Consider the following 12,912-nt stretch of genomic DNA (forward strand, 5'->3'; position numbering starts at 1 on the left):
AATGATACTCCATTCATTTAATATGCACGTCATTCCATTTCATAACCAATATCTTACCATTAATTCTCTTTCAATACTTTATGGATCACATACATTAATCAATAATTTCCTTTTCCTTTTTTATTTTATTTATCGTAGCATCGTTTGATTGGTTTATAAAATTAATAATTTTGATTCTCTAGTTGAATATTTGTTTATTGATCATTAAAATTGTATCATTAATTATGATTTAATATTAAATAATTGATACAATAGTTAATATTTAATAATGTTTAAATTGAAATTCATTTTCATTTTTCAAAAGTGATAAAATAAGATGAATGTAAAAAATTAAAATTACAAATTAACCTAAATATTATTAAATATTAGTAATCATATCACTTATAAATATTAAGTCATAACAAATATTTAAATTTAAATTTAATAATTAAAGGATGATTATATAACAAAAATTAAAGTTACAAATTTTATAAAGAATTAAAATTATAAAAATTAAGACTAAAATCATAAAGGAGAAATTTAATTTTTTTTCTAAAATAAATTGTTTCCGTGTGTTTCTTTTCTTTCTCTTTTCCAAATTTTCCGAGATAACACGATTTTATTTCGATTATGATATTCAACCATATGAAAGATCAAAATCTTTGGGGCCCAGAAAACATTTTTTTTTTAAATTGTGGGGTTGGATTGGAGTCTTCACTCTAAACATATTAATTTCTTTTTTTTAATCTAACCCTGAAAACTTTCATTAAAAAAAATCCTTAAGAAAAGCCAACATTTATATTTATTTATTTTTCTCCCCCAACATGTGTAAGTCGGTTTAAGATGTATCTGAATGGTCATTATCACTAGTCTTTTTCCTTGTATAAAACTTGTGGTATAATGCAACCTTTCGGTCACAATCTGCTAGTACCATATGATGCATCATCGCCAACATTTTCACAATTTCAAAGTCTCATTAGATTAATCCACAATCCCACAAGACAAAGAAAATTGGGGAGAGAGAAAATCCGGCATCATTTTTAAATTATACGTCTCTTTCTATTATTATTATTATTATTTATTTTTGTTTTGTTTTGGAGAAATCATCATTCCCAATACGTATATAGCCACACCAATTCCTTGTATCTATCTTATGCTAAACAAAAACGTGAACATCACAAATTTTATATCCTTCAATTAGTGGTCAAATAATTTACATCAAATTGAGTCATGGCTAATGACTATGTACCAATAGTTGAAACGCATGATCAAGGTAATTAAAAATCAACTTGACCCAAACACAATATGGAAAATCCTTGGTTCGGAATTAGTAAAACGTTTCCTTAGGGATTAAGAGTCAAAGCATCAAAACAAGGACCACAAATCATGCAACAAAATTTCATAGTATTGTTATTACATCTTGCTAACGTCAGTGTAGGAGACACTTTTTTTTTTTTTTTTGTCCTCAACCACTGGATAGGGACTAATTCCACTTTATGTTATTGTAACGGTTATTAATCTAATAGATTTTTTTTTTTAAAAAAAAATGTTTTTAATTTTTTAAACTTAAGATAAATTTATTTTTAGTTTTTTAAATTTAAAATTAATTTTTTTAGTCTTTATAAAATTCAAAAATCTTATTTTAATTTTTATACACAAATTTTACAAATACGAGTAGTATCTTTGTTACTGAAAATATTATATTAAACATAAAAACTGTTTCAATTTATTATTTTTAGATATTTTATTGGTTAAGGGCTTTGAAAATTACAATGATTAAAAAAATAATTTTAAATTTAAGAGATAAATTATCTTAAATTTAAGAAATTAAAAATATTTAATTTTTATTTTTGCCCGGAGAAGATTGAATAAGAAATTTTTAATTAAAAAAATTGTAAGTAGATAGGGTGTAGGGGACATTTTAAGCAGCATTAAATGAATTATTCCATGACTTGTATCAATTGCCAATGTAAGCATGAATTGTATTATATTGAAGAGGTGCTAGTAATTGGTATGTATGAATGTGAAAGTGGTGATTAGGATGAGATGACCTCAGGGTACAAAATTTGAAGTTGGAGGGGTGCGTGTTTTAGTTTACAAAAGAATGAAGGAAAGAGGAGGGTGGTGGAGATTGAAAACGAAAGGTTTTGACCAGTTATGGCAAATGACAAAAAATAATTGTAATAATAAAAAATTGTAGACACGGAACTGCTTTTGATGCCTTGATCATTTACTATATGCATATATTGATGCATGTCACTTTCAACAACTTGTTTTTGGTTTAAGGGATGTTCCTAAAGTCAGTTCTTGCCCCCCTTGAGGAGCGGTGCCTGATGGCTATGGACCTCACTGGTGGGCCACATAAAGAGTTCATTTGCCACTTGTCTCTTTTTGTCAAAGCCCACCGGGCCAGATTGTCTTCTTCTACCCCCTTTTTATTTTATTTTATTTTTACTTTTTCTTACCATTTCCTAAGACTCATGATGCTCATATATCACATATCACACATTGCACAATCATGATAATGTGGTTTTGTCACTTTTTGGAATGTGTCCCCATTCTACAGTGTTTTCATTTAGCATCTTCTGTATTGGATGCTAATTGTGGGGCCCCAAAAGTGAGTAAAGGTTGGAGTGTGACAGAAATCATAACATAACCATAATAATCATAAAATAATGCCCACTTTGCTAGGGAACTTGATGGTGTTGATAAGATAAGATACACGAATGTGTGCCACTGCCACTTTGGCTCAATGATTACCATGAACACATAAGAAGCAGTGAAAAACTTTTCTTTGGGTGAACCCCTTTCAAGGGACTCTTAACATGTAAGGTCAGTGTCATAATCTGTTTTCTTTTATTGTCAAAAGTTATTCATTCCCAGTATTGTTGTGGACTTGTTTAATTTCCTCCTGAATCAGTTTTTGTGATGGTAAAGCAAAATAGAGTTTATTCGCTTTGACATACAGTACTATCAATCAGAGATAAAGGAGCACTCATCAACTGATATTCTGGGTTTGTGAAAGGTATACTGTTATGGACTATGATGTTTCATTTGACAGGTTTGGCTTTGTTGCTCATTGGCTGTTTTAGTACAATTCGTTAAGAGGATCAATTTGAAAGTGATATTCATACACTGGTTTGGTGTTCAGAGTTTTTCTTACTTAAGAGTTATATACTAATTCCGAAGATCTAATTAAAAGTCTGATTCTCTTAACAAATATTTCTTTTCCATACAGATAATCGTATTTATGATGATATGTTTAAGAGATATGATTATCTACCAATTATATCTCGTCATAACTGATTGGGTGTATAAATCATGTTCTTTAAATAGGCAATGTCAGAGGTTTTTTAATACTCCAAAGTCTGCTAGATTGTGTTTTGTTATACCTCTTCATGTCTTCATATTGTTGCTGAGGTTAGGTTTTTGTTGCCATGAATATGTACTTACTGTTGTAATAGGTACGTTAACATGACTTCATATTTATTACTCATTTTATTTGGCAAATCAACCTATCTAAAGTTTAAATTTCTGTAGTCTATATATACTTCCTAATTCACATCTACGTAATTGATTTCGTGGAACGTAGCGCCGGCAATAATTATTACCTTTACCCTAAAGTCCAAGTTCAATTTGTAAATAAAGTCAGCATTCAGCAAAGTTTTATTCAATGTTCACATTACTTTGTCTTTTTTCTATGAAACATTTCAAAATCTCTCCAAACACTATTAGTCTAGTACATAGTTTGCTTGATATATTCTGATGCATTTGAAAGAATGCTACAAAACACAGACCATAGGGTCAATTCAGCAGCCATCAGCATCCTTAGCAGCCCTATTGCTTTGGCTATGTTGCATTTTTTTGTTTAGGCTTTGGTGACTTTGCTTTGATTATTTATGAACCAATAATTTAACTGTTCAAATTTCAAATTTCAGCCGTCTTTATTTCTTTGGCACACCAATGACCATAAATTACCTTTCCTCTAGCTGGTGCCTCCTATCCATAACCTCTCCATTTAATAGGCAAACATGCAGTTCAATATTTCACCTAATGGCTACGGCCTGTTTAATTGTTTAACTCTTATATAAAGTTATGACTTATGAGTAAATAGTCCATACACTATGCACTGATAATGGAAAAGGGTTTTTATATTTTCATCCAATAAAAAATTATCATATGAATATGTTGATTTTTACAATATTTATCTTAAAAATTATATCTATCATAATTTCTAATTGATTAATAGCATAAAACTTGTTACTACATAGAAAACAAACTCTAAAGTTATTCTCCAATTAGTTTGAACTTTGTGTATGGTATGTTTTCATCGTGTGCAACTACCACTGATTTAGTGGTTAGCTTCAGATGAGACCATTCCATGATGGTAAATGCTTTTTCAGGAATCAAGTAACAAGAAGGGCTAATATGAATGACAGGCATTAATATTTTCATCTGTTGTTAATTCTCAGATATCATTGTATAATTGAGAAACAACCAGTGATACACTTATACTTGGTGTAGTGTATTTATATTAAGGAAGAATTGCATTTGCTGCTACTATATACAGGGACAATGATCTACATGCATTTTTTTTGTAGGCACCTTCTCAGAATCACGCAAAAGGTCTGCAAGGATCTCTTTCATTGTTGAGCTGAAAGAAATGTAACTTCCAATGTTTAACAAGTATCACGAGGTGATTGGTCAGATTCAGTTATAGTACTGAATTACTGATCCTGATAAAAAAGGGTGTAATACAGATACAAAGTGATTAACAAAGGAAAATATCGTGCTCGATCAAAATTTCTGCTATCATGTTAATAATGGATACATAATTGTTGGAAAGTGTCATGTTGTATAGAGATGACCATGTTAAGTAACATGTAAGTCACAAAATTGCACGCACTTAGGGTGTGTTTGTTTACGCATTTGGATGCGGTTTACATGTGTTTCAAATGCATAATCAAACACACATTTTAATGCTGTAAAATCTTGGGTTGAATGTGGTGTGGACTATATTTTTGTGGTTCACTTCTTAATTGGAATTCTCCCTGCTTAAAACCTTAATGTCTTATGGTTTCTGTCGAGGCTCAAGGGCATTCATTTGGACTTCAGTGAGATGGGAAGACCATTGACAATGGAACTCATAAATATGAACTGTTGTTATGGTTATGGGTTAAGCACTCAACTATGATTGTTTTTAGGTTTCATGTGTGTGTGATTTTAAAAGTAAAATTAAGGATTCATGTATAGTCGAACCAGATATCATATTTGTTCTGATATGAAAAACTCACCAGAGAAGACCTAACGATTGACCAAAGCATTCAAAGTGACATCACTTATACATCACTTCTTTTTCTTTTGATCTCTCATCACATCACCAATCTTATTTTTTACTACTATTTTTATCCTCCCTATTTCTCTCTTGTAAAAGGAAGTTGTATAAAAGAATTTCTCATTTGCAATCACTGATGCTGGAATGGATGATAACTGATAATAATGCAACTTCCTCTTGAAGTTGGTTGGACAAGCTAATGTAGAAAAGCTTTTAGTTAATCAAAGTCTATGCAAGAGCAGATTTTTCATTGGATAACGCATTATGAATTTCTGTCTGATTAAGCCTTAATCTGTGTTGATATATGAAGTAAATGATAGTTGATTTTATATATGATCTAAGCCTTTGGAACTTGATTATAACCTTTCAGAAAAAAACAAGAGATACTCATGACTAGAGTCGTTGAAACTCCATCCAAATCCAACACAGTTATAAACCAAAAACCACATCAATTTGAATGTTTTACGGAGAAGCTTTAACTTCTTGTTTCTATCAAACGTGTAGAAAGGGTATGAATACATGTTGCAAACTACTTTTCAAGCACACACTACAATCAGTAAAACATTTCATCCGGAATCAAGTGCATTTTTTTTATAGGCGGATTAAGTGCAAGTTTGGTTTCATATCAATTGAGACATGTCTCATTATGTGAATTATAGAAGCTACAAAGAATAGTTTCTCTGTTAGAAATGAATGAAGTCTGTTTTAGATTGAATTCCAAACACTAACTGCATGAATTGAATAACATTGATTCAGATGGTTCATTTGAGATAAATGATTGTTCTAGTGATTTCATAATCATAATTTCTAATCAAACAAAAACAGAACCTAACTAGTTGTGGTGGCAGGTAACCTTATTGCCACGTTTTTCAAATGTCAGTATTGCTAATCACATTACCGACCATAAAGACCAGAAGCAGTGGTTTTGGCAGGAAAAGTCACTTTCAGATAGTGTTAAATCCCAATTTTGATATGCAGAAAAAGACTTCTCAAGGGATGGATAAGTAGCCTTTACCATTTTGTTCCATATAATTCATAAATAAACTTGTTCCCATATTTTGATGGTTTAACTCACTCATTATATAGGATTCACAAGCCATCCACTTTGATAATTCTAATTACAGGTGTAAGTGTAACTATGAAAGCCACCATGTCACAGAAGAGTATATTCAGCTTCTAAATATATGTAAAAAACATTACTAAAATTCATTATTCACTCTGCAAAGCAATGACCCCCTGCAATAGAGTGGAACAAACCAAACAGTCCATGTTCTGTTCAAAATATAATAAATTTGTGCTGACAATGCGTGACATTATCAGTCTCATTCATTAGGTATTTTGAAGAGACGTGCTAGTCATGAAAAGTCTTCATGCTTGTATTGTTTTTGGTAATGGAAAAGTCTACATGGTTGTATCACATTAATTTATAAACATTATTAATATATTCTTACATTTTGTAAGAGATAATTCTGTTCAGGACAAGTAAACGATTATACTTGAGCGGGTAAATAATTAAGATACCAAAACTCTTCCTCTCCTTAGAGATTACTTATACCTTTCAAAAATAAATCATATATAAATATTGCTAAGGATTAAATTTAAAAGGCAAAAAAAATTGAAACAATGTCTTAATCATATTAAAATATCCAATGTAATTTATCTTTACATAAATCGTATCGTTAAACAAAAAAAAAGGCGGCTACTACCTATTCTAAACAAGAAATAATAAATTTTACTATGCTACATCCAACCCTTTTTTCAAATAAATCCCAACCAACTTAAATACAAATTAAACAAAGGAAACAATAAACCTTCAACCCCCCCCCCCCCCCCCTATCTTAACAAGTTTTCATTCTCTGCCAATAGCACCATATCTCAACGAATAGAGTGAATAGAAACAAATTTGGTGCAAATCCAAGTGTTTTATTTCTATTTATTTTTCCTTTGATGTTACACGCACTGGTTGATTGACATGATCAGTGGTAATAATGTGTTGAGCTACTTAGTGAAATATACCCTAAGTATTCCTAATTATAATCTTGCTGTAGCTCGACGAAGAATTAGATTTCGCCATGTCCGGCTTTCATCATTTATCTATATAATTGACTTGTAAATTTGAGAACTGCTGACTTCGATAACCTTTTTACCCCTCAACTACCTATAGTTATACTCATAAATATCCAATTCCATATCAAGTTCCCAGCCATGGAATTATGTTAACAGGATCATGACTTTAATAATAAGTTTTCCAGTTCATCAAAATAGGAGTCAAGATTTCCATGTAAACGGGGATAGACCTAAATATATTACAAGCATCTGAAGTCAATTTGCTTATGTATTATGGTAACACAGGCAAGAACACTTGGTTATGGACTCTTCCGAAGAGCTAAAGCCAAAAGATAGCACAGAGCCGAATCAACAGATGATAATGCAACAATAAGCAATGCAACCAGTACGAGAGTCAGAATCGCAGTCCTCAGCTGCAAAGGATTGATAAAAACATATGTCATCATTCAATACTTTTTTATAAATTAAAAAACTGAAATATAAACATAAGATGGAAGTAGTGGCGAATGACTACGGTGCAACCGTAAATAATGAACCAAATGACATACCGTACTACTAAAGCTTGGCCACTCTATGTACTTCAGCTGGCTAGGTTGCTCAACCAAAAATACAAATAACGATTTTAGCCCCCTGGATAAGAACAGACAGTTATTAGTAAATATGATTCTTTTTTTTTTTTTAAATAAATAAGTAAATCTACAAGTGTTTAATTACACAAAAAAGTATCAGTTCGTACAAGCACCGTATTTCATTATACTAATACAATTTCATGCGAAGTTGATGATTTACAAATACCATAAGGCATCCTTGATCAAAGATAGCAAAAAGGGCTCCTCAGGCAAATCATCATCATAGTTTAGATGATCATTCCTTGCAGCAGAGATCACAAATTTGGTGCAACTATGGTTTACATGTTTTTGTCTTATCTTTGTTCTAGAAATCTGCAAACATGAAGCATGTGTAATCTCAAATGATATATTACCACTAGAAACACATGTAAAGACCCATAAATTGAAGGAGGGAATAGAGTGAAATTAGATGAGAGAAATAAGCATTTGTTACTGTCTGTGGTGTTAGAGAAACATCTCTGTGATAATCAACTCTTGCTGGAAACTTTGATGGCAGAAAAGGAGTACCTAGTTGAACGAAAGCTACAATATATCAAGAAACATAAAGTTAAACAGGGAGTAAAATAAGCATGCCTATGAAGAAACCAATGTAGTCCCAAAAAAACCTGAATAGGTCTGCGGCAACGAGGAAAGAATCACCATTTTGTGACTCTATTTGCCAAATTTACTAAACAATCATGACCGATTCAATGTGCTGAAACCTGCATAACCCAACTTGGTTATTGAAGGTTTATACATCACCAATTCATCTCAAAATCAAAACTTTTTTCCTCATGTTTCTCGCATTATAAGCAAGAACTTTAACAGTTGACAGAAAAGTAGTTATCGTGTACCAAAAATAAATGAATGAACAGTAGACATATATCAAGCAGGTCAGAAAAGAAAAGAAAAGAAAACAAAGAAGGCTTTGATGTCCCCATGTATATCCCCACACTAGATCTGTCCCCATATATAAACCATAAGAAACCAAAACAGTCACCGCAAACATCATCACCCAAGTCATGTCAATTAAACTGAAGGATACAATTAGGTAATGAAGTGATGAACCAAACAATTCTATATCATTTAACAGTTTCAAATAGTAAGCGGTAAAATTATTTGGAATATCCTTCTATTACTAATTCACTTTTTCTCGTCCAATAAAATGAAATCTTTCAGGATAAAAGGAATTAGTAGCATACTATTTTTATATTTTGTATTATTAGGTAAAATTTCATGTTGGCCGCACTAAATTACTTGGACTTACTTTTTAATTAGTAAACATATCATGATAATTTACCTGATAAATAAAATATTAAAGAGTGTCAAAGAATGTGTTATTAACATTTCTCTTGCTCACAATTTGTAGAATTGCACTACACACGGACCTGTCTTTTGTCAAGAGGTTTAGAAAGGAATGAAATGATGAAACTACACATATATTATAGCAATAACAATAAGCAGATATGAGACAAACTACCTAATTTTAATTAACATTCAGCTTAACACATCTGTATTTAATACCTAGTGGTTATTATCTTCCTTGAATAAAGAAAGTTACTTCTTAGGCGGCTTTTGCTTCAAGGATTAAAAGTTGATTCTCAGGAATGTGAACATGGGAATGTAATATTTTCATGTTTGTTACGTGTTTTAAAAAATTATCATGTGGTCATAGCAACTTGGTCCAGTTATACCATCTAATTAGCTGCTATCTTTAACATAAAGGCGGTGACAACCCCTAAATACAAGGTGTGGGAGAAAAAAGATCTGTAGCTTATTGTTCAATGCATCAGCAGTTGAACCCCAAAATTCACAGGTACCCATCAAATTCAGCAACATGAACAATTAACAAAGCTTCCTAAATGGGTTCTCCCCTGGATACCCAAAACAACAGCAACAAATGTGAATGCAGCTCAGAAAAAAAATGCACATGTTATTCGAATTCTGGTTTGGAACGAAGTGTCAAACACTTGAGAATCATCAGCCAACATGGATACTCATAGTCACTACAAGTCTACAATTGTGACCTTTTATCAAGCAAGTTGTGAGCAGAAAGTTGAAGCGAAGATTATCCACAAATCAAGAACTACTGAAAGAATGAATGGTGGCGGAAGATACCTGACGTGGCGGTGAAACTTGTTGAACCGAGGCGACAACTACACTCTTGTTTGAGGGTTTCGTTCCGGTTACCGGTGAGGGGAAGAAAGTGTAATAACTAATAACTCGGAATTTCGAGTTATTTAAAAATTTTATTTGGTAAGTAGTGCTATCAAATAGCCCACCCGGACAATACATGTACGTGGGCTGCTTCGGCCCATTCAGTTTTCTTACATGTTACTTAAATTGTCACCCACTTTAAAATTTACTAATTTTATTTTATTTTATAAATAAAAACAAAATAGTTTCGATAAATTTTTGACACCTTAACCACTTTTTGACCACAAAATTTCCCAAAAACGGACTTTCAAGGATATAGCTCGTATAACATGGGTATATATAATATATTTTAAGTCTCCTAGAATATCTAATATCTAATTTTAGCCTTTAATTTTTGATTTTACGATTTTAATTCTTCAATTTTATGATATTCATAATTTTAATTCAATGTTAAGTATTTATCATTAATTTTAAAATTGTAATATTAATTATTACACATAATGTAGATGATATAATAATTAATTTATACAAAATAAAAAAATAACACATTTGATATTCACATTTTTCTTACCCATTTTAGACTTAATAGTAGCATATATAATCAAATAACCATAGTGACTATAAAAATAAACAATACTTATTAATAAGAATTATTACATTAAAAAATATTTTTCTTCTTCTTTTAATGCAAGTACGAAGTTCTTTTTTTAATTAATATTCAATAATATTTAAATAAAATATTATTACACAATCTTTAATATATTCTTTTCAATATATTTTTTTATTGTTAATTGAAATTTATTGAAAATAATAAAATTTTATTAGATATCTCACCCTTTTATTTTATGACCTTCCTTATTTTAAGAAAGTGTATTAGAAGGAGTCTATTAGAAAATATATTGCTAATTATAACACTTCTTTATCACTTTTATGAAAGAAAAATATTACTAAAATTACAATTTAACTTAAATATTATCAATATTAATTTTCTTATTATTATTTAATGCTAAAATATAGTTAGTGTTACGATTCATAATAGAATGGACATTTATTGTTTGTTTTGCACCGGCTTTTACCTTTTTGTTTGCACCACCTTCTGCCTATTTAGTTAGTTGTATTTTGAAAACAAAATATATTTTGAGTTAAATATTCCCTCAACATTTTTAATGAATCCAACTTTCAGTCTTTATTGTCAACTTTTATTCCTTCATAAATATTATGTCATCTAAATTTTTGAAATTAAGTCTTTGTTTTTGTTAAGTAATGATATGTAGTAATATGTTATTACTAATTAGATTATTAATTGATGTCTACGTGATTATTTAGTAGATACTAAATCATTTAATACATGTAATTTTTTATTTAACAACATTATATGTCTACATGACTATCTAGTACAAATAATTATTAGAGAGTAAATAGAAAAATTACATATATCATATATCATAGTTACAAGAGTATGAATAATTCAATCACTTATTAATATTAGGTGCGGAGCCAAAAAAAAATTGGCTTGAGGGAAGTCAAGATTTTGTTAAATCTTTAACAATTATATGTAAATATCCTAACATCACAAATAATTCATTATTATTTATAATTATTTTTAATCTCTCTTCCTATCACATTATATATATATATATATATATATATATATATATTTTTTTTTTTTTTTCTTTCTCTTTTTCTTTTCTTAAGTGTAAATTGAGATGATAATTTTCATCTATCAACCAATAATTTTTCTTTTATATAAATTTTAGGAAAGACAAAAAAAATATCTTTAAAGTAATTTTAATATATTTTAGAAAAAATGGGAAGACCATGACCCCTCCAAGTCTCTCTCCCTCCACCCTTGATTAATACATTTTATCACTTTAAAAGGGAAACTTAACCATTGAAACTAATTCATGTAACGAAAAATTATAAGTTGGCAAAAAAAAAATCAACTGAAATTAAAATTTGAATTCTTAAAAAGTTGAGGGAATAAAATCTAATTTAATCCAAATATTTATATAAAAAAACAAATGTTCAAATTCTATTTTCAAAAACTATTTTTAGTTAAAAAAAACACAAAAATAAATACTCAAACCAATTTCATGCCATATCACATGCGGCACCAGCACAGGTTTTACTTACATATGTGCTGTTTCATGACATATCCGATGTGCAAACTCTGATATACTTTAAATCTACTGTTTGACTCACGTCGTGCAGTTTGTTCATGTTCAGAATAGAAAATTAAAATGCAGTCAGATGCAAATCGTTATATTAATTATACACTTTGTTGACTTAGATTGATATTGTCTAAGTTAATTTCTGGATTCAAACTGAATCCGAGATTGAATTTATTTCTACAAAATAATATTTCTTGTTCGACTTGCAATTAATCACGTATCCAAATTAATGTTTGCTTATTATGCATATGAAACGGACACCCTGGGCACTGGTGAAGGTATACCACGTTGAAATTAATGTGATGTACAGATACACCATTATTAACAACCGTTGCATATGATGTTTTATGAGGATGAATGAGAATTGATTCCTTAATGTACATAGAATAGGTCAAACAGAATAATTTCTAAATCGTTCGTCGAGTGCAAAAATGTTTTAGACTAACAACCGTAATTACTCTCTGATCTAATAGTTGGAGAATATATATGGCAGGAAGAGAAAAAAAAAAGAATAATTTCTAAATTTGTGAGTGGATGCCTATACATTTGTCTCTTTGACTATGATTCTTGACTTACCCGCCTAAATATGTGACTT

The 12,912-nt window shown here is 30.1% G+C and overlaps 1 protein-coding gene and 1 long non-coding RNA gene across 8 annotated transcripts; one reads left to right on the forward strand and one right to left on the reverse strand.

The window, feature by feature from the left end:
• Window positions 1-1,407: 1,407 nt before the first annotated feature.
• On the forward strand, window positions 1,408-5,351 carry LOC109812585 (uncharacterized). 2 transcript variants are annotated; one of them, XR_002240927.3, is made up of 2 exons: window positions 1,408-3,004; window positions 4,550-5,351. It is a non-coding gene; the product is annotated as an uncharacterized LOC109812585 (long non-coding RNA). The 2 variants fall into 2 exon arrangements; XR_002240928.3 differs by having other exon boundaries at window positions 4,581-5,351.
• Window positions 5,352-7,525: 2,174 nt separating this feature from the next.
• LOC109812574 (uncharacterized) lies at window positions 7,526-10,266 on the reverse strand. 6 transcript variants are annotated; one of them, XM_020376566.3, is made up of 6 exons: window positions 10,108-10,266; window positions 8,616-8,711; window positions 8,444-8,517; window positions 8,177-8,322; window positions 7,930-8,011; window positions 7,526-7,794 (listed from the first exon to the last, which is right to left on the reverse strand). In XM_020376566.3, the coding sequence occupies exons 2-6, from the start codon at window positions 8,650-8,652 to the stop codon at window positions 7,681-7,683; spliced, it is 453 nt and encodes a 150-aa protein (XP_020232155.1). In that variant the 5' UTR covers window positions 8,653-8,711; window positions 10,108-10,266; the 3' UTR covers window positions 7,526-7,680. The 6 variants fall into 6 exon arrangements, with proteins under 6 accessions (XP_020232155.1, XP_020232152.1, XP_029130063.1 ...); XM_020376563.3 differs by having other exon boundaries at window positions 8,444-8,532; XM_029274230.2 differs by lacking the exon at window positions 10,108-10,266 and adding an exon at window positions 10,017-10,080.
• Window positions 10,267-12,912: the final 2,646 nt, after the last annotated feature.

The sequence above is a fragment of the Cajanus cajan genome, chromosome 2 (genome assembly GCF_000230855.2).
Source record: "Cajanus cajan strain Asha chromosome 2, NIPB_CcT2T_4, whole genome shotgun sequence".
Taxonomy (NCBI): Eukaryota; Viridiplantae; Streptophyta; class Magnoliopsida; order Fabales; family Fabaceae; genus Cajanus; species Cajanus cajan.